Source organism: Cricetulus griseus, chromosome 5 (assembly GCF_003668045.3).
Source record: "Cricetulus griseus strain 17A/GY chromosome 5, alternate assembly CriGri-PICRH-1.0, whole genome shotgun sequence".
In the NCBI taxonomy this organism is placed as follows: domain Eukaryota; kingdom Metazoa; phylum Chordata; class Mammalia; order Rodentia; family Cricetidae; genus Cricetulus; species Cricetulus griseus.
In genome coordinates, this window is record NC_048598.1 from 68,475,980 (window position 1) to 68,497,333 (window position 21,354).

At 46.6% G+C, this 21,354-nt stretch overlaps 1 protein-coding gene across 1 annotated transcript in view; it reads right to left on the bottom strand.

Moving 5' to 3' along the window:
• Nucleotides 1-21,354, bottom strand: part of Sctr (secretin receptor) — a 51,273-nt gene continuing 29,919 nt past the window's right edge. The window contains exons 8-16 of the mRNA XM_035445837.1: nt 18,389-18,486; nt 17,012-17,144; nt 14,909-15,062; nt 9,950-10,010; nt 9,080-9,149; nt 8,080-8,171; nt 7,024-7,150; nt 1,402-1,443; nt 1-247 (exon numbers count right to left, since the gene is read on the bottom strand). Of these exons, the coding sequence (XP_035301728.1) occupies nt 77-247; nt 1,402-1,443; nt 7,024-7,150; nt 8,080-8,171; nt 9,080-9,149; nt 9,950-10,010; nt 14,909-15,062; nt 17,012-17,144; nt 18,389-18,486 (948 nt within the window). The 3' untranslated portion in view covers nt 1-76. The remainder of the gene's footprint in view (nt 248-1,401; nt 1,444-7,023; nt 7,151-8,079; nt 8,172-9,079; nt 9,150-9,949; nt 10,011-14,908; nt 15,063-17,011; nt 17,145-18,388; nt 18,487-21,354) is intronic.

Below are 21,354 nucleotides of genomic sequence, written 5' to 3' on the forward strand. Positions count from 1 at the left end.
ACACAAAATGGCTGTTAGGAAGATAACTGTCCTACTGAATGTCCAACTTTTGTCCTGTGCCAGCCTTGCTGCTGCCTCAGATGACACTGGCCCTGTGGATGCTCCGGCTCTGCTCCGAGGTGCTGGCCTTGCTGCTGTGGGTGGGACCACTGGTGGCATTGCTGAAGGAGTTGCTGAGGGCCACAGGGCGCAGCGGGAACTCTTGGAGGTGCCACTGGCGCCATTTTTTCTGAACTTCCAGCTGCACCTGCCCGAGACTGGCCATCAGCTGCAGCACTCACTTGAGAAAAGGGATAGGCCTGTGCCTAGAACCTGACTCACTGACTAGTCCAGCTGCTCCCGCTCTCATGGCCCTGCTGTGACCCCTTGCCTATAGGTCTCTGACTGACCCTTTCCTGCTCAGTGTATAGAAGGTACTGAGGGTCCCCTCTACCCTGGGCATTTCTATTTTATTTATTTATTTATTTATTTATTTATTTATTTATTATTGAGAGTGAGGTGTGAACACATCGTGCACACCATGACATCTTGTGAGAGTCAGGGGACAACTGGGGTGCTCCTTCCACATTAGTTCTGGGGATCAAAGTCAGGTTGTCAGACTTACGGACAACCATGTGCACCCACTGAGCCATTGTGCTTGACTGTACCTGCCATCTTCTAACACTCTGTTTCCCAGAAAAGGTGTGTGAGTTGTTCCATAAACTGCAGAATCAAGTGTCCAAACCTGCGTGCTTGTTCCCAGAAACCCCTCATCCCAGCCTGGAATCCATCTGGAATCTGGGGGGTTTGCTCTGTAGACATTTCCTCTATGGTCCCCAGTGGAACACTTGAACCTCTGAATTCATGTTTGATGTATGATTTTTGGGAAACATCTGAGGTCATTCCCATTCAAGTGTGTGAACCAGACAGATTGGCCAATAGTCACAGAGACACTTGGCTTGTGTGCAGTACCTATTTAGCCAGGGTCAATGACTGCAGCTTCATATCCTGAAACCTCAGTCCCTGCCCAGGGCCGGGGCAGTTCCTAGTGACCCACTTCACTCATGGGAAGACCAAGCTCCAGGTGGGAAATGACCCAGGTCACTCATAGAGCCAGCGGCAGAACTGCCAGGAACTGGGCTTCTGAGGGGGGCCTGGTCTCTTCTGGGTTTGCTGAGCTTGCTTGCCCATGGATAGGAAGCACCCAGCGAGTTTGGTAAGGAACACTTCACAGGTCCAGCTCACACCCACAGAATCTATTTCTGCTGGCTCTATCCTGGGGACATTGCCCAAGATGTAATTTATCATATCCCCAGGAGACTGCCAAGCAAGCAGACCTGCCCCAGCCCCCTTTCCATCCCCCTTCCACTGCTCTCCAGGGAGCTCCTGCATTGGAATTCCAGGGTTCCCCAGGACACTCACCTCACCATTGAGGAAGCAGTAAAGGATGGCTACCACCAGCCCCTAAAGAAGGAACTTTGAGTTAGTCCATGGGTTGTAGACTTGGCTTAACCCTCCCATTAGCTCCTGCCCAAGTACTAAGGTGTGAGGACTCTCTCTCTCTCTCTCTCTCTCTCTCTCTCTCTCTCTCTTCTCTCTCTCTCTCGTGTACCTTTCAGCCTTGGGGGATTTCCTACTTTGGAGCCCATTGTACACTGCCTTGTTCAACACAGAAAGAGTCATTTTTAGCTATAGATCCTGAGGCCTAGCACATGGCCTCTAACTCCTGTGTCAGTGGAAGGGAAGTAGAGCTTCTGACTTGGGCCCTGACTAAAGAGACAGTTCAGATCTTTGGAATTGATATAGAGAGCCATTCAGGATAGCAGAGACAGGAGGTTCCTGAAGTATCACTCCCATCCCACTGTGAGGGGAAAGGTCACTCCAGTGGGAGATTCTGGGCTCACAAGGAAGGCCGCCCATCTGAGCTAGGTGAGGGATGTCAGTTTGCAATGCCTGCAGAGCTGTGGGTGATGTGTGATGGTCGCTACTGACTGTCAACTTGATGGAGGCCAGCATCACCTGGGTGAGAACCTCCGAGCATGCCTACAAGGGGTTTTCTACATTAATCAAGGTAGGAAGACTGTCCCCACATGTAGGAGGCACTACTTGGTCCAATGTGGAGAAAGTCAGCTGGGCACCATAATGCCACCAGCTGCCTCAGGTCCTGTGCCAAGATTTCTCCACCATCATGGGCTGTCCCCTATAACTCTGAGGCAAAATAAAGGCTCCTCCTTGCCTACACTGTTCCTGTCATGGCGCTTTATCACAGCAATAGTAACCAATCCATGGGGAGACTGCTCTCTTCCTCCCTTAGAGCCCACCTCACCATTCTGCCTTCCTCACTGGCCTGCCCTCCATCTCCCTGATAATCTTCCTCTCCCAAAGGCTTCCATATTCAGCTTAAAACTTCAGCTGGCCTAGCCCTCTAGTAGCGCTAGCCTTTAGCTACTTACTTACCACACTGAAGGACCCCAAAGGGTAATGGACCTGCCCCTCCATGGTGGGCTGAATATGAACAAGTGCTCAGGAATATTGGCTTTGTGAGGTGTGAGGTGTGTGTGTGTCTGTGTGTGTGTGTGTGTGTGTGTGTGTGTGTACAAAGTGTGCATGTGTTGACTGATGAAGGCCTCTAGTCAACAAGTCAACACTGGTCCTTACCCTCAATCAACTTTTTTTGAGACAGGATTTCTCACTGAACCTAGGGCTCTGAATGGCCAGACAGGCTGGTTAATGAGCTCCTGGGTCTACCTGTCTCTGTCCCCTCAGTGCTTGGGTTACTGGCACCCCTACCCCAGTTTTTTACAGGGTTGCTGGGGATTCTAACTCAGGCCCTCTGCTTGTGCAGTAAGCACTTTGCCCACTGAATAATCTTCCCCAGGTTGGTTTTGAAGTGGGCAGGACCTGAACCCATGGCCCATGCATGCTAAGCATATGTTCTACTATGGAGATATAAAGCCAGAACAATCTGGTGGGGTTGTTGTTGTTGTTGTTGTTGTTGTAGGTGTATATGTTTTTTTTCCTAGAGATTTATTTCTATGTGCAGTTATGTATACTTATGTATGTGTGTGTATGCTACCTGCACTCAGGTATCTGTGGGAGCCAGAAGAGAGCACCAGATTCCCTGGAACTAGTTACCAGTGATTGGGAACCACCTGATAAGGATGCTGAGAACCAAACTCAGGTCCTCTGCAAGAGCAATAAGAATTATCAACCACTACACCATCTGCACAGCCCATGGTCCTTATCTCTTGCTACATTGTCTAGGATGGCTGATAGACATGGGTTCATTCTGTTATTCTCTTCCCTTTGGTATGTAGAAGAACTTTGATATGTTTATATTTGAATACACCTATGTGTATATGGGAACATATACATGTTTCATTTAATGTATTTGTATACATAAGAACAAACATTTTTTGAAGGACAGAATCTCACAAGCCACTGGCTGGCTTGTAACTTGCAGGACAGCCCAGGCTGACCTAGAATGTGAAGCTATCTTCCTGCCTACCCCTCCCAAGGGCTTGGATTGCATGTGTGTACTAAGCCCAGATATTTACCTGTTTTTAATGACCTCATTTATCAGCAAGCTCATGGGTCATTAGGAAAGTGCTCTTGTTTGGTTTGGTTTGGTTTTGGTTTTATCTTGTCTTCCCAGTTCTGGGGACAGGAAGCCCCTACCTACATGGAGAAGCAGCTCTGGGGACCCCAAGCTCTCTGAATGCTCACTACTCACTTTGGTGGTCAAGCCAAGTCCTTCCAAAGCCCCCAACAGGATGGGTCCTGGTGAGCCCACTGTTTCATGTGCAATAGGACCAGGGAACTGGCAGGGAGCTTCTCAGAGGAGGGGACAGGAACAGCCTGGGGTTGGGTTTGAAATAGGAGAGAGAGTCAGGATCTGACTAACTGTGTCCCCAGTAAGGAGTCTTCCTTGGAATCAAGAGCAGTGGCAATAGCTTAGTCAACCCTGAGCAGAATCCAAGGGATGAAGGGAGAATGGAGGCCTCACTTTGATGCTCCCCATTGGGTGGGCTCTGCTAGAGTTGTATTCCCTGTGGGAATACTAGCAAGGAAAACTTAGCAGGGGTGGAGCAGTAGGGTGGGGGGTGAACATCCTCAAGCCCTATAGCATGATCACAAGACTTCTTTGGGCAATGGGCTTGCTTTCATTGGTGTGTGTGTGTGTGTGTGTGTGTGTGTGTGTGTGTGTGTGTATGTGTGTCTGTCTGTCTGTCTGTGTATGTGTGTGAACACATGCATACACAGATTATGCTGGATGGAGCCCTGGGTCTCGGGGATGCAGGGTAAATACTCTACCAGTAAGCCACAGGCCAAATCCACTGGCCCTCATCTAATGGATACTATAAGTCTTGAAACAAACTGTTCTTTCCTTGACTTCTGGAAAGCTCCAAACCCAGGCTGACCTCAGACTTGCTATGTAATGAAGGATGACCTTGACTCCTATCTCCTTCTCCCAAGTACTTGGATTACAAAGTACACTACCACACCAAGTTTATATTCTTTCCACTGATAAGTCATCTACATATTTTTTCTCCATCTGTTGTTACTGAAAGTGATTTCATGTTATTTTTGGAAAGAAATGGACTACAAGCAAATAAATAAAGCAACAATGTGAGGCTTGAGATTCCAATTAGAATTTCTTCTTACCCATTTGTGGTGTTGTTGCCTTAACTTCACAACATCTTGGTAATTAGAGGTGGTTAAAACCCCAATAGTTAGGGGCTAAGAAGATGGCTCGGTGGATAAAGTGCTTGCATTGCAAGCTCCAGGCCCTGATTTCTATCCCATAACCCATTTAAAATGTTCACTGTGTGACACACCAGGGAGACAGAGATTGGCAGGTCCCTGGGCCAGCTGGCCAGCTAGCATGGTCGAGCCTACTTGGTAAGTTCCAGGCTACAGAGAAATCCTATCTAAAAACCAAAAACCAAAACAACAACAACAAAAAGGTGGACAGTACCTGAGGAATGTTGTCCCCTGGCAGGCGCGCGCGCGCGCGCGCACACACACACACACACACACAAACACACACACACATACCACACACACATACAAGTCCAGCATCCCCTCGCCACCCACCCCCACTTCCTACTCCTTAGGGGTAACGAGTCCAATCTGAACTCTTTTAACTGATTTTAAATAAAATGCTGATGTTTCGAGCTTTCAGTTTCTCAGCTTTAGGCATTTCCTCCAGACTTTCCTGTAAGAAAAGGAGGTTCATCTGCCTGTCGTTTTACTCACTGTGTATCTCATTGTTGTGAATGTGCTACCTGCTATGGTTGTGTAACACTTTGTACATCATGCTCGGTTAATTTTCCCCTTCTTTCTCCCAGGAGTCAACCTCCCCCATTTCCCTTATGCTCTTACTATTGGAGATTCAAAATCAGTTGGCATCCACTTTGGAAATCAATATGGCGATTTCTCAGAAAATTAGGAATCAATCTACTTGCAGGATCCTGCAATACCACTTTTGGGCATATACCCAAAGGAGGAATAATCATACTACTAGGACATTTGCTCAACTATGTTCATAGCAACATTATTTGCAATAGCCAGAACTTGGAGACAACCTAGATGCCCCTCAACTGAAGAATGGATAAAGAAAATGTGGTACATCTACACAGTGGAGTACTACTTAGTAGTAAGAAACAATGACATCCTAAAATTCGCAGGCAAATGGACAGAACTAGAAAAACCCATCCTGAGTGAGGTAACCCAGACCCAGAAAGACAAATATAGTATATACTCATAAGTGGATATCAGACATAAAGCAAAAGATACCCAGCCTACAATTCACAACCCTAGGGAAGCTAGAACTCTCTTCCAGAAACAGATGAAAGATGGTGCAGCTGGGGCAATATATGAGGCCACTGGCAGTAATATCTAATACTAATGCACACACTGACTTAGTAGAGCCCATTCTATATGGAGAGAAACCTTACTCAGCCTAGACACAGGGATGTGGGGGGGTGGAGAGGTGCCTTGGTCCTGCCACAATGAAATGATGGGACAGACTTAGTAGACTTCCTAGGGGAGTCCTTACCTCTCTAAGGAGCAGATGTAAGGTGAGGGGGGAGTGGGATGATAGGAGGGAGGGGGAACTGGGATTGGAATGTAAAAAATAAGTTAAAAAAATCAGTTGGCTGGAATCCAGTTGCAGAGAAGGACGAGTGATGAGCAAAGGGGTCTAGACTAGACTGGTGAAACCCACAGAAACAGCTGACCTGAACAACGGGGAGCTCTTGGTCCCCAAACTGATAGCTGGGATACCAGCATGGGACTGATCCAGACCCCAGGAACGTGGATTTCAGTGAGGAGACCTCAGAAATCTACAGGACCTCCTGTAGTAGTTCAGTACTTATCCCTAGCGTAGGTGTGGACTTTGGGAGCCCATTCCACATAGAGGGATACTCCGTGAGCCAAGACACACGGGGGTGGGCCTAGGCCCTATCCCAAAGGATATGATAATAGACTCTGATGACACCCTATGGAAGGCCTCACCTGGGGAGGTTTCTAATTCAAATAAAAGGAAAAAATTAATAAAAAAATAATCAGTTGGCATCATAAGGTCCCTCCTGTGGCCCTTGGGTCATCACTGTATGAGACAGACTTTGAAGCTTGCTATCTATGCACTCTGCAGCCTTGTTTCTCTCTAAGGAAATTGAAAGGTGTTTGTGTGTGTGTGTGTGTGTGTGTGTGTGTGTGTGTATAGGTGAATTCATATACCTAGATGTGGAGGTCTCAGGTGTTCTTTGACTTTTTGTGTGTCATAGGGTCTCTCATTGGCCCGGGACTTCTCCAGAAGGCTAGGCTAGCTCACCGGGCAGCTCCAGGGATCCCTGTGACTTGTCTCCTATCTCATCATCAATGGAACTATAAGCACACACTACCACATGCAGGTTTTCTGTAGGATGTGGGGATTGAACTCAGGTCCCCATGCTTACAATGCCAGTCAGTGCTTCACTGACCAAGCCACTGCTCCAGTCCTGAGGAGCCCTCTTTTAAGTCACAATCCCCAAAACTTACCTGGAAGGAGCCCAGGGCCAATTCAAAGAACAGCTGGACTTCCATGGCATCTTCTGGGGAGAAGGCGAAGACAATGTAATGGATGCCGAAGAGGGGAATCAGCAGGAGGGTGGACTTGGCCAGGCGCCTGGGGACACAGGGACATGCTACCACTCCCGCCTGATCTGCTTCAGGAACCCCTCACACAGGGTTCAACTCTAGGGCCTGATTGCTTTAAGTTTTGCTGCAATGTCTCCAGATACTTTTTTTCTGGATCTGTCTGTCTGTCTGTCTAACTGTATCTGTCATCTATTTGTGTGTCTACCAGCAATTTATCAATTATCTTTGTATGTGCCTGCTTATCTATCATGTATTAACCATCTATTTATCTATCATCTCTCTGACATCTTTGAATATTTGTATCTATATAATCTATCTATATAACTAGCTATGTGTCATCTACCTATCTACCCACTTATCTATGATCTGTGTATTTTACAGTGGTAGGGGCTGAACCCTGACCCTCACTCCCACTAGGCAATTATTCTGTTATAGAACAACATCTCCAACATGTTTTCATTTATTTGACAAAATCTCCAAAGTCCCACATGCTCACCACCCAGATGCAACACTCACCAGCCTCATGGCCAAGCCTCAGTGCTTCTGGTCGCCCACCTCTATCGGTAACATACAGATAAACTCCCACTCAACAACTTTACTAGTGTATAAATCAGATGCCTGTTCTATTGCTGCTGTGCTTAACAAATGATGAGAGCCAGCTATCTGCATTGCCGCATCTTTCTACTGGACCTCATCTCCACACCTCGCCACCCTCCCCCCCCCAGCATTGCAGTGGTTAGCTCTATGCTTGTAGGCTTCCTGTCTGATTTAATAGTCTCCTCTCCCCAGAGTGTCTGAGGCTTCAAATTCAGTCAAACTTCCACCCGCCCACCCCAGTCACACCATAGGTCCCCCACCCCACCAGCCTGTCTTTGTACCCAGCACTAGTAAACAGCAGGTACTCAGTTGGTGTTTGATGACTGCCCCGGCATGCCAAGCCTTTTGCCTTACACTTACTTATACTGGTTCATTTCATTTCCTCTTGTTTCCTGGGTTCTAAGTTTTCTCATCAGGATTCTTAGAATGTTTATAAAAAAGATGAAATTGATCTGCAAAGCACAAGGCAGAGGTCAGGCTAAAGGGGTCTTGCTTCCTGAGTCCTCTGTCTTGGCCCTGACTCCTAGAGCTGTGCACAGGAAAGATGCCACAGCCAGGATGGCTGTTCATCCCTGCACCCAGAGTCCCAGTAACACAAAAATCCAGAGACCATAGCTGGAAGTGACACACCTTGCTGTCTTGGGCTTGGAATCTTCTGTAAATCTTGATGAATGCAGGTTTGGTTGAACCTTGGAGTCCACTTATTTTTTTTTTTAAGTTTTGTTATTTTATTATTATATCTGTGTTTGCACACACATGTACAGACCTGTGTGCTCACACACACGCACACATGCCTGCAGAGGTCAAAGGCTAGCTTGCAGTAGTCAAGGCTTCTCTCTCCCACTGCACGTTCTGGTGATGCAAGTCCCGTGGTGAGGTTTGCTCAGCACTGAGCCATCATACCAGCCCACACTTCTCTCTTTGATGCAGCACACCACAATAGAGCTTCAGACAAGCCTCAGACTCAATTATCCTGCCTCAGTCTCCCTGAGTGAAGAAACTAACTCACCACTCTTGGGAAGGACTGGATTTCTGTTTGTTTTGTTGGTAGTGGTTGTTTTTCTTTGGGGGGGGAGGGGGGCAGATTTGGGAGTTGTTTGTTTATCTTAAACCTCTGAGCTCTAGGTCCTAGTGAGAGACCATGTCTCAAAAGAAGTGAAGGACTCCTGAAAAGCCTTACCCACCCCCTCCTGCCACTCCTCAGGGAACAGCCTGACTGCCAACCTCTGGGATCCTGCAGTTTCTACCCAGGATCCTAGCACCTGCTGGGAACTCAAGCTCCAGGCCCTCCCACCCTCTGTTGCTCACTGGTCCAGTGTCCCCCTAGTTGTCCCCAGCTCGGGAGAGGGTGGCCACTCACCAGGATGGACAGAATCACAGGCCCTCGAATGAGCCACCAGATGGTAGTGTTGGAGTTGATGTCCCAACATCTATGGAAGAGAGTGTTGGGCACCGTTAGGAGTGGGGAACTAGGCTGACTGGCAAGCATGTTTCCCAGTGCCACCCTTGGAAGGAAGACTATGCTTAGACTATGCTTATGCCTTAATGCATATCACAGCATGTGCCCCCACCATTGAGATCTGTTCCTCTAAGGGCTGAAAAGATGGCACATACCTACACATATATACAAAATTGTAATCTTTAATCTTAAAGATGTATCTAGCCCTCTCTGCTATATCCAGTTAATGCAGTGCTGGATCAAACTTCAACCTTCATGCATGCTAGGCAAGCATTTTACCTCTTGAGCCGGCAGTGTGAGGGTAGTTGAATTCCTAGCTGCAGATCCAGCTACTACAGAGACTGACTGTAAAATGTTGTGCTGTGTTCTTGCTTCTCTCTCTCTTTTTTATTAATTTATTTTTTATATTCCAATCCCAGTTCCCCCTCCCTCCTGTCCTCCTGCTCCCCCTACTTCCTCCTCCTCCCATCTGCTCCACGGAGAGGGTAAGGCCTCTCCTAGGAAGTCTACTAAGTCTGTCTCATCATCTCCCACCCCCCCCACTCCCCTGTGCCTAGGCTGATCAAGGTGTATCTCCATATAGAATGAGCTCCACTAAGTCAGTGTGTTTATTAGTGTTAGATCTTGGATTCACTGCCAGTGGCCTCATATATTGTTCCAGTCACACCATTGTCACCTATATTAAGGGAATCTAGTTTGATCTTATGCAGGTTCCCCATTTGTCAGACCTGAGTCAGTGCATTCTTGCTTCTCTTCCTGATAGCAGCTTACCCAATGTCTTCCAGAAAGTGCCTGGTGATAGCCCATGAAGCAACAAAAATGACTGGAGAACCTGAAGGTCAAAACAGAGGGAATTATAGTATGATGTTAAATGTTGACTGTCAGCTTAGCAGAATTTAGGATGACTGTACAGATAAGACTCTGGGTGTGTCTTCAAGGGACTGTCCAGGTAAGGTTAATTGCAGTAGGATGACCCACCCCAGATGTGGGCAGTACTATCCCATGAGCTGGGGTCTGGGCTGAATAAAAAAGAGAAAAGTGAGCTGAGCTCCCTCTCTCTGCTTTCTGACTATGGATAAAATGTAAGCAGTTGCCTCAGGTTCTTGCTGCCATGGCTACAGTGCCATGATGGACTGATCCCTTTCTTAAGCTGCCTCTGCCAGGATATTTTCCCACAGCAATGAGACAAGCAACTAATACAGGTAGGGGGAGAGAACTCGTGCTTCACTACAGTCCAGGTACTAGGCTGATGATAAGATTTGATTGCCATGGAAACCCCTTTACCATCTTGTATCAATATGCAGCCACATGCTTCTAGGGTTCTGTTAATACCCTAAGAACTGCAGTGGGTTCATATGGAACCTGAAAGCCACTCGGGGTTAGAATACCCCCAGGAGCTTGGGCCAGACTCCTGAGGGCTTCTGGAGGTGAGAGAAGGCACATGGATGAAATTTGGTTTAAAATGGGATATACCTGGCAGAATGAGGTAGACAGAGGATCCAGCTGGTGGGAAAGTCATTAACTTTGTTAAAGTATTGACTTATAAAATCCTTGTCTACTGGGGCTGGGAGATGGCTCAGTGGGTGAGATGCTTGCTGTGCAATCACAAACACCTGAATCCAAGTTCCCAAAAGCCACATAAAAAGCTGGCACCAGGGGCTCACACCATCAGGTCTGGCTATTTGCTTTGCTTTACTTTTTCTTTGAGACAATCACATTTAGCCTGGGCTGGCAAGGAACTCAATATGGAACTGAGGATGGCTTTGAACTCCTGATTTTTCTGCCTCTACTTCTTGAGTTCTGGGATGACAGGTACGTGCCACCATGTGGGGTGCTGGAGACCGAACCTAGGACTTTGTGTGTGCTAGGCAAGCACTCTACTGTCTTATTGTTCTAAGAGATGAGGTTTCACTGTGTTGTCCAGTGGCCTCCAACTCCTGCACTCAAGCCATACTCCTGCTGCAGCCTCACAGGTGGCCGAGGCTCCAGGAGTGCTCACCACGGGGCCCAGCTTACATAGTTTTCCACTGCAGCTCATACAGTGAATCTAGCAGATTTTTCTGCTCTATACAGTGGATGGAGAGAGGTCAGGCATCCAGGCTACTCCATTTATAGATTACTAACAGGCAAATCTCTGCCTCACACTGCTCCCCTGAGTCCACCCAAATGCATTAAAGGATGCTTTTCTGAATAAATTGAATGACCCTTGACAAAAGGCATAGAAACACGGCTGCTGAGATGGCTTGTTGGGTAAGAGCACTTGTCACTAAGCCTCACCATCTTTGTTTGAACCCTATATTCAAGAACTAACTCCCACAAACTGTTCTCTTATCTCTATATGTGTACTGTGGCAATGTGTATGTACATGCACAACACAAACACACACACACACACACACACACACACACCTGTACATAATAAACAAATTAATGCAACTTTTAAAAAAAGCCTAGAAATAGATGAGGACCCTCAGTACAGTAGCCATTTCCAGGGCAGTTTCCCTGGGGAAACAGATCTTTCTTTCCATCAAGGCTGGCCTGACTCATTCTTAACTATGAACAGAGAGCCAAGGTCACAGACATCAGATTACATCAAAAGCTAGAAACCAAACAACCAGAGAAAAGGAACTGACAGGAAACAGACCATGCAGGGAGCAGGAGGAACTTAAGCAAAACAACCCCAGGGAGATCACAGAGAGACAGGAAAGATTACATCTACAAGAGACACAGGATGCTGCCAATCAGGAGCATCTAGAGAACAAGAAAGAGGGCAGAGAAATGAATGTATAAGTTCCAAAATAAACATTCAGTGGAAGAGTTGGAAGATAAAGACAAGAATCTCCCTCCCCGGGAAATCAGAAGAAACTGACAGAACCACACAGCAGGATGAATCAGTGACTAAAAAGAGTTTCAGCAAAGAGTGAACCAGGGCAGAAGGAAAGGATAGCATAAGAACATTTCCCAAAACCAAGAATGGGGTCTAGTAAAATGGCTCAGTGAGTTACACCCAGGGAAGGGTGGAAAGAGCAAGTCAACTCCCACAAGTTGTCCTTTGTCTCTCCATTCGCATGTCACACTACACACAAAATACATCAACATGAATATAAAAAAGAAAGAGGAAGAAAGGAAGAAAGGAAAAAAGGAAGGAAGGAAGGTAGGAAATAAGGAAGGAAGGAAAGAAGGAAGGAAGACAGAAAGAGAGAAACAAGGACTCAAGCCACAGCCTGTAATTGCAGCCCTGAGGAGACTGAGGCAGGAGACTTGCATGTTCAAGAAAAGGAAATGGAGACATGCATCTGTAGAAGAAAAAGCAAACAAATGTCAGGGGTCAGGGGAGGGAGGCTGTATCATAGTACATCCTGTGACAGCTGAAAACACAGAAACATCTCTCATTTTTACTTAATGTTTTTGTGATGTGGGGACCAAACTCAGGGCCTCCAGAATGCGAGGCAGGACCATTGAGATACTTCTCTAACTCTGGCATTTTTGAAACCAGTCTTTAGGTAACATTTCTCTCTGACTAATTGCTTTTCAAAAAATCTTAGATATACATGGCTCGAGAGAGGGGCTCAGTCACTAAAAAGGCTCCTATTCAAGCAGGTGAAACTGAGTTTGTATTCCCAGCCCCACAGGGAACTGGTGAGATGGCTCAGCAGTTAAGAGCATTTACTACTCTTGCAGACGACCTGGGTTCAGTTCCCAGTGCGCACATGTGGCTCACAATGGTTTCTAACTCCAGTTCCAGGGGACCTGATGCCCAGTTCTGGCCTCTGTGGACACAAGGTATGCACACTCATAAAATAAAGTAAATGTACCTTTAAAAAAAGGATGGGCATGGTAATAGCATAGGAGAGAGGGGAAGCAGATATAGGGGCATCCCTGGACTTCACTGTCCCTCTAATCTAGCTAATGAGTCCGCTGGTTCAGGCAGGGACCCCATCTCAAAAGATAAGATGGACAGTGGTAGTGGAAGACACTTGACATAAACCTTTAGCTTTACATACATGTGCCGTTGTACCCAGACTCTGAACCCCCCAAACCACCAAGAGACCAGATCCAATGCAAAAGCAAAGATTCTTTTTAATTTACGAGTCAACTCAGGTCCTTTATCCGTCCGACACAGTGATGGAGTAGGAGGGACTCCAAGCAGCAGTGGGGCAGGGCATATATTGGGGTAGAGCAAGGGGAGTGTCTGGGGGGGGGTCCACTAGTTGCATAGCAACAGTCTCAGGATTGGTGCACCTCCTGGCTGGGGGAATCTGTTCTGAGTTGCAGAAAGGTTGCTATGCCTAGAGGCCCTCCCAGGGCAGTTGCTAAGCCTGCATTCCACTATTATCAGTAAAGCACATTCAGAGCCCGCCAACTAACTTCTGATTGGTTCCTCACCACATGGAGGGTATCTGGCAGTTGCTTCCTAGTGATTAGGACAAGGTCCGGCAAGGTTGGGGGCTCAGCACATGCTGCTGAGTCAGGGGCCTATGTCTTGTTGGGACTTTTCCATGGCATGTCATGGCTGCCAAAACAGGTGCTGGGTGAGGGTCTGGGTCCTTCAGCAGAAACACACACAACACATTATAACACACACATGCTACACACATCAGCCATACACACACTACACATATATACACACAAAATTCAGGTTGACAAACATATAAGAACTTAGAGATTTTGTATTGTATTTAATGATTTCAAAGATAAGACTGAAGGGTTTTCCAGAGGATTTGGAAGAATTAGTAAAAGATAGTCTGCCCAGTCACCCTCCTTCTGGTCTAATGGAGAGTTGAGATGCTAGCATGTGGAAATTTAGACAAGCAAAAGAGTCAGATGAGGGCATTCCTAGAAAAGACACTTATTAATTAAGTGCATGGAGGAAGGAAAGGAGCTGGAGAGAGGACTTAGTGGTTAAGAGTACTAGCTGCTCTTTTAGAGGATCCAGCTCAGCTCAATTCCCAGCACCCAGCCACAAAGCCAGCATGGAGTAAGAAGGAAAGAAAAACATATACAATAAAGAAAGGTTTTTACCCAAAGGCAAAATGTACTGAAAAAGACACAGAATAATTTAAGTTAGAAAACTGGCTAGAAACAAGCCAAGCTAAGGCTGCCAGGCATTCATAAGTAAGAATAAGTCCCTGTATTTATTTGGGAGCTGGGTGGTGGCTCCCCAAAGAATAAAAACAAAAAACAGCTACATCTGTGTGAACTGTGTCTCCTGAGTCCAGGCTTTGTCCGCCATAAAGAGGACAAAGAATGAATCATCTCTGGAAGATGAGGCAAGAGCTGGGCAGAATAAAATTGGAAATAGCTCAGGATGCCCAATTACAGCTCTTAGTCACATTTGAAAGACAAGGAACCTGAGGTTAGAGGGTTAACCATTCAGCAACTTGCCAGAGAACCCAAGTTAGTTCAGTGTGGATCTCGGACTAGATACTAAATCCCTGGTTTCTTTCTCTGCACACCGTGCAGGTTGGATGGATGGATAAATGGATGGATGCAAGGACAAATGGGTTGGTGGATGGATGGATAGATGAATAGATGGATGAATAGGTAAATAGATGAGTGGGTAGTGGGTGTGTAGATGGTTGGGTAGGTGCATGGTAGATGGTTTGGTGAATGGATTGATGGGTGGATGGATGGAGCTGCAACTAGAAACTGAATCCTCCCAACTCTTAACTGAGTATCCTTTCCTGCAAACCACACCCTATAACACCATGGACACACCCCATGGACATACCCCATCCGAGGAGCACAAACACTTGCAGGCACTTCCTTTCTGAGAAGAAGGAGATGGCGAGGAGTGTGTGAAGGTAGAGGCCCTCTACCAGCAGCCACGCATAGTTGGCCATGATGCAGTACTGGAAGAAGATCATGACCAGCTTGCAGCCCACCTGGAAGAGACAGGCATGTAAGCCTGGGCTGGGTAACTGAGCCTCCCTTGGGTAACTGCTCCCAAAGAAAATAACACTACACTGTAGGAGGCAGGAAGCAGGCCTAGAGTGAAACTTGAGATGTACAAATACCTCCACAGGACTGTGGAGATAGCTCAGTGGGTGAAATGTTTGCTGGGCAAGCACAAGGACCATAGTTTGATTCCCAGAACCCACATTTTAAAAGCCAGATAGAGCAATGCATGCTTGCAATCCCAACACTAGGGAGGTAGAGACAAGCAGATCCTTTAGGCTCGCTGGCCAGTAAACCTAACATACTTAAGGAGTTCCAGGCCAATAACAGACCCTGCCTCAAAAAATAAAGGAGGCAGAGTCTGAGGAAGGATATCTGAGCTTGATCTCTTATCTCCACATGTACATACACACTCATGCACAAGCATATATACATGTAGTGATATCTTGTTTGTACTTTAACAAATAAAGCTTGCCTGAAGATCAGAGGGCAGAGCTAGCCATTAGCTAACCATAGAGGTCTGGAGGTCTGTACAGACAGACAGGAAGTGATATGGCTAGGCAGAGAGAGGAAGTGATTGGGCAGGAGGAGAGAGGAGCTCGGTCTCTTTTCTGCTAGGAAGTTAGCGAGGTAAGGGTGGCTGTGGATTGTTCCCTCTGATCCTTGTTGTCTCTCTGATCTTTCAGCATTTTACCCTATATCTGACTCAGGGCTTTTTATTATTAAGACCTATTAGAACTCATGCTACATATACACACAGGAATGAACACAGTCAAGGGTTCTCCCGAAGCATTCCCTGATCAGGAGACCAGGCCCACAGTGTTCTCTAGACTGCCCATCTCCAGACCCAGTGAAGATGTCCTAGGAACTGCCAGAACCAGGAAGTGGATTCCAATTGTGAACTGGCCCTGAGCATTGGAGAGGAGAACACTTGTATTCCTTCAGAGAAAATACCCAGTACTGACCAACACATTCATTTTTCAAGGAGGCTGCTATAGCCTAGGGAGAGAATGGGGTGCAAGTCAAAGTTAACAAAACTGCCTTTCCTCTTCTGAGTGTGTGTGTGTGTGTGTGTGTGTGTGTGTGTGTGTGTGTGTGTGTGTGTATCTGTGTGTGCTTGTATGTGCCTGTATGTGAGTGTATTTGTGTGCGTGTGTGTCTCTCTCTCTCTGTGTGTGTGTGTGTGTGTGTGTGTGTGTGTGTGTGTGTGTGTGTGTGTGTACATTTTCTGGGAAATAAATGAAAAAGCCAAGTTTCCCACAATGAAAATAAAATGTTTAATCTGCAACCTTCTTCCTAGCCCAGAATGTGGGTGTGAAACTTTGAGTTGCAGTGTCCATATCGAAACCCTGAGGTGAAAGCCTGAGGTCAAAGGCCTACACCTGGGGGAAACAGACAGAGAGAGACTGTAGATCACTAGGGACTCTTCATCAGTGAGCTGCTTACGGTGAGCAGTCAGGGACCCCAGGTGACACAGAGTGAGTGCAATGACTTAAGTGGCATCTAGACAGTGAGAGGGAGAAAATGGATCAGACTTAGCGAAATGGTGTTCTTTCTGAAGGCCTGGCCATGCAGACATTTGGGCATGAGCCCGCTTTTTCCCTCCAATAACCAGGCAGTTTTACCCCAGACTTCGCCATTTATCTATAGGAATTGTCGTGAGAAGTCTAACCACAATTCTAATTCCCACAGTGGCTGGTCCACTCCAGGGCACCGGGAATTAAAGGCGGCCTCCACCAATTCCCAATACACATGACTTACATCGTGCCCCCATGGCTGCAGAACCTTATGGAACCTCCTGGAACTTCCATGTCCTGCCAAACACCACCTTTTACCTGGAGCGTCTGCGTAATCTTAATGGAGGCTTTCGAGGAGGACAATGAGCTATGGGGCTTGGTCCTCGCCAAGGTCAGTCTAGGACACTTAGGCATGTTACCCTATGGGCATCACAGTAGGTGACGTCATCTGAGGGGAAGAGTACAGCATCCTTGACGAAGTTGGACAGGGCACGCAGGATGAAGGAAACAAACAGGTGCATGTGGATGTAGTTGCGGGTGCAGTGCAGCCTCCTGTCAGAGAGAATGTGGGGCTAAAGGCCATGGAAAGAGGGGCTGGCTCTCTGACATGTCCACCTGCCCCTGCCCCTCCCCTTGCATGGGGAAACCAAAACCCTGCCACAGCCCTCAGGTCCCATCTCTCGATGTAAATGGACCTGTATGATGGCATGGGGCCCTAGGTTCCTGATGCACCCTGCACTGTATCGAAGTTACAAAAGTAAAGAGAGCCAGGCATAGTGGCACATGCCTGTAATTCCGGCACTTGGGCAGTGGAGGCAGAAGGATCATCTCAAGTTCTAGTCTAGTAGGGACTACATGGTGATACCATGACTCAGAATAGAATAGACCAGAACAGAACAGAGTAACGCAATCACTAGTTTTGTAACAGCCAAACGTGTTTTGTAACGTGTCTGGCCCTGATCAACCACCACCTCCAGCTTCCACCAAATTTTCTCCTGTGTTCTAGGGACTGGAAGTTTGTCGCTGGTCCTCCTTACCATTATTTTATTTTGAGATAGGATCTTACGCAGCCATTCTGGCTTCCAATTGTTTATATAGTCAACTATGACTATGAACTTCTGATCCTCCCACCTCCACCTGGGGGTGGCCTCAGGTATATGTCACCATGCCAGTTTATGTAGAGCAGGGGATTGAACTCAGGACCTTGAGCTTGCTAGTCACGCACTCTACCAACTGAGCCACACCCCTAGTCCTTTGAGGAAGCTTAAATAGGGGGTGTCCAACCTTTTAGCTTCTCTGGACTGAACTGGACAAAAAAATTGTCTTGCAATGCACATTAAATCCAGGGCTGTCCAATTACAGCCCTCTGGATTGGAGGGCATATATGTATTTACATACATTGATTTTGTATGACATTGTAACAGCACATTGTAGCTGCAGAATTTACCTTTTTTTTGTTTTGTTTTTTGAGACAGGGTTTCTCTGTGTAGCTTTGGAGCCTGTCCTGGCACTCACTCTAGAGACCAGGCTGGTCTCGAACTCACAGAGATCCGCCTGCCTCTGCCTCCAGAGTGCTGGGATTAAAGGCGTGCGCCACCAACGCCTGGCCGAATTTACTATTCTTTTGTTTTAAGTTTCCAGCTTTGTGTTGAGCCACATTTATAGTTGCCCTGAGCTTCATAAGATGGCCAGGCAGCCCACCCAGTCCTCCCTCTTTCCATCCAGAGTCATTAGGAACACTTGAGAACTGTGTCCTGGAGGGCTGGGAGACTGGAGAGTGGGCAGTCTGTTCTCACCGGAAAGAGACCAGGATGCTGAGGGCAATCAGGAGCATGGCCAAGGAGGAACTGTAGCCTACAGTGTACATGACCTTGAGCTTCAGCAGGTATGCATGCTGCAAAAAGAGGCACAGGTCAGCCCTACCTGCCATCCGGCTGGAGCCGGCCCTTCTGTGTCCCAGAGCACCAGCTTGAGGCAGCACTGGTCCCGACGACCTTGGCTGCTATTCCGATACCTACACATATGCGCATATACATATAATACATATAGATAAAAATAAATATCTCTTAATGACAAAGATAAGCACTTTACTGTGCAGCCCAGACAAGGAAGAAGCAGAGGAGCATCACTCCAGCCTACACCATACACTATTAGTGGTGTGACCAGACTATTAGTGTGACCAGACTATTAGTGGTGTGACCAGACAGACCTTTACTTGTTCACCAGCCACTTCACACTGATGCAAAAATATTGCAATAGAAAGGAATACTGAACCAAACAAAAACAAAAACCCTGCATTTAGGCTCAGGTCTTAAGGTGGGTTGAGGAAATGAACATTAAAACAGTGGTAATATTAACAAGCAAATTGGCAGATATTTAAAATTAAAATACCCTGTCCAGGTGAGGGTACAGTGGGAGTGAAAACTGGTTCAGTTTTCAGGAGAAGAACGTGGAGATACGTGCTGAGGGCCTTGGAGATGAGTGTTCCTTCTGACCTCCCTTCTACGTGACAGTCTCTCACGTAGCCCAGGCTGGCTTCAGATATGCTGTGTGGCTTATGACAACCTTGACCTACAAGTCTTCTCATGGCCACCTCCCGAGTTGTGTGTGCCACCCTGCCAGGTTTTCACAGTGCCAGGGATGGAAGCCAGGGCTTCCTGAGTGCTAGAAAAGCAGTCTACTAACAGAACCACAGCCCGGCTCTCTAGGAGTTAATTCAAAGAAACTGAGTCAGCCCTCCACAGTCACAGGGTCTGTGTCTACATACTCAAATGAACCTCTATTTTGGAATATTGGGGTCGGGGAGCTGTTTCTGGGCCGGTGAGGTGGCTTAGGGGATAAAGGCACTTGATACCAAGGTTTATGTTCTGAATTCTATCCCTGGGACCCACATAGTGGAAGGAGAGAACCAAGTTGTAAGTTGTCCTCTGACCTCTATACGTGTGCCATAGCACATGCCCCCAACACAGAATAAATCAGTAAGTGCAAAAAATAAACAATAAACCTGTTTCTGTCCTGAGCATGTACAGACATTGGTCCCCGTCCTCATTCCCTAGAGACTGCATTGCCACTGTTTCTGGGGCACCCCCAGCACGTTCAGCACTGTAAGTCCCCTCTAGTGGTGACTTCAAGTATACAGAAGCATGTAAATACGTGATGCGCAAATAGTATGCAATTTTTTGTAAGAGATTTGAGTATCTTCAGATTGGGATATACACAGGTTTCCCAGAACCACTGTCATGGGGACACTGAGGCACAACAATCATCAGAAAAAAATGTTTATAAAGACATTTTTAAGATTACACTTATTTTTTTCTGTGTGAGCATCATCAAGCTTGGGATAAGCCCCTTTATCCACCGTGTTGGTCCTGTAAAGGTCTTTATTATGGAACTACTGTGATGAAAAACTTCCAGCATCCAACAGTAGAATAGCCTAGTACGATATCTTAAACCTTCATATCTTTAATGTTCTTCCAGGGCCAAAGTAATGCTTCTGGTGAGATTTTAAAGAAGTCAGGGCCTATTCATAGTGTGTCATAATACATAAAGGCAGACGATAAACTTAGTGTACTGTGTGATTTCAGCTATATGTAAAGAAGGGTTGAATTACAATAGATGGACTTTTTTGTGATCAATGTAATTGGGTAGCTGGGACTGGGGCTCAGTTTGTAAACTGCTTGTCTAGCATTTGAGAAGCACTGGCTTCCATTCCCAGCACTTCATATAGCTGGCAGGGTGAGCACAACTGTGATCCCAGCACTTCATAAAGTGGGTGTAGTGGGTGCATAAGCAGGAAGAAATTGAAAGATCAAAAGTTCATGGTTCTTCCCAGCCACACAGAGATGAAAGCCATAAATGACTACATGAAATCCTGATTTTTTTAAAAAAAGGAATAAAGTAAGCTACTGAAATTTGCTCTGTGCAAAACATTTTTCTAATTGACTATCACGTACTGGGGTTGTTGCCTGGGACCTGTACTTATATATCCCGTGATTGGATCATTTTGCTGTTGTGTTGGGGAGGGTTGTTTGTTTGCTTTTGTTTTTCAAGACAGGGTTTCTCTATGTAGCGTTGGAACCTGTCCTGGAACTTGCTCTGCAGACCAGGCTGGCCTCGAACTCACAGAGATTTGCCTGCCTCTGCCTCCTGAGTACTGGAATGATCTTATAATCACATTTCAAAAATCTATGGCGCCATGTAACATATTGAGTTTGAGGCTAGCCTATGGTACACAAGATCTTGTTGCAGAAAACAAAGAAGGATATCAGCCAATCTGTGGGGTTCAATTCCTTATCTTCATTAAAAACAAGCTTGTGGTAGCCTGGAAGGGTTGCTCAAGTAAAGACACTTGCAGACAAACTTGATGGCACAAGTTCAGTCCTTGGTTCCATATAACAGGAGAGAACTGATTATAGCAAGTTGTCTTCTGGTCTTCTGAGTCGTGAAGCAGGTGCCAACACCCGCCCCCATAATAAAAACTTCTTAAAAATATGGTAGGGAGACGTGCCACGTGGTAAGGAGGCTCATCAAGTTTCAGCAAGTAACTGACCTTGGTTTTGTGGTTCTGAGCAGAGTTGTAGTTTCCTTTCATCTTTTTCTATCCTGGCATTTTCTACAGTTGCTAAGGGGAATTAACGGTTTTAAGGCACAAGAACTGTACAGAGGGAACCTTGCTGACCGCACAGTGATGGCTTTAGGATTGGAATGGCCCACACTGTGTCCACAGTGTCACAGAGCAGACAGGAGAGGAAACAAGACAAGC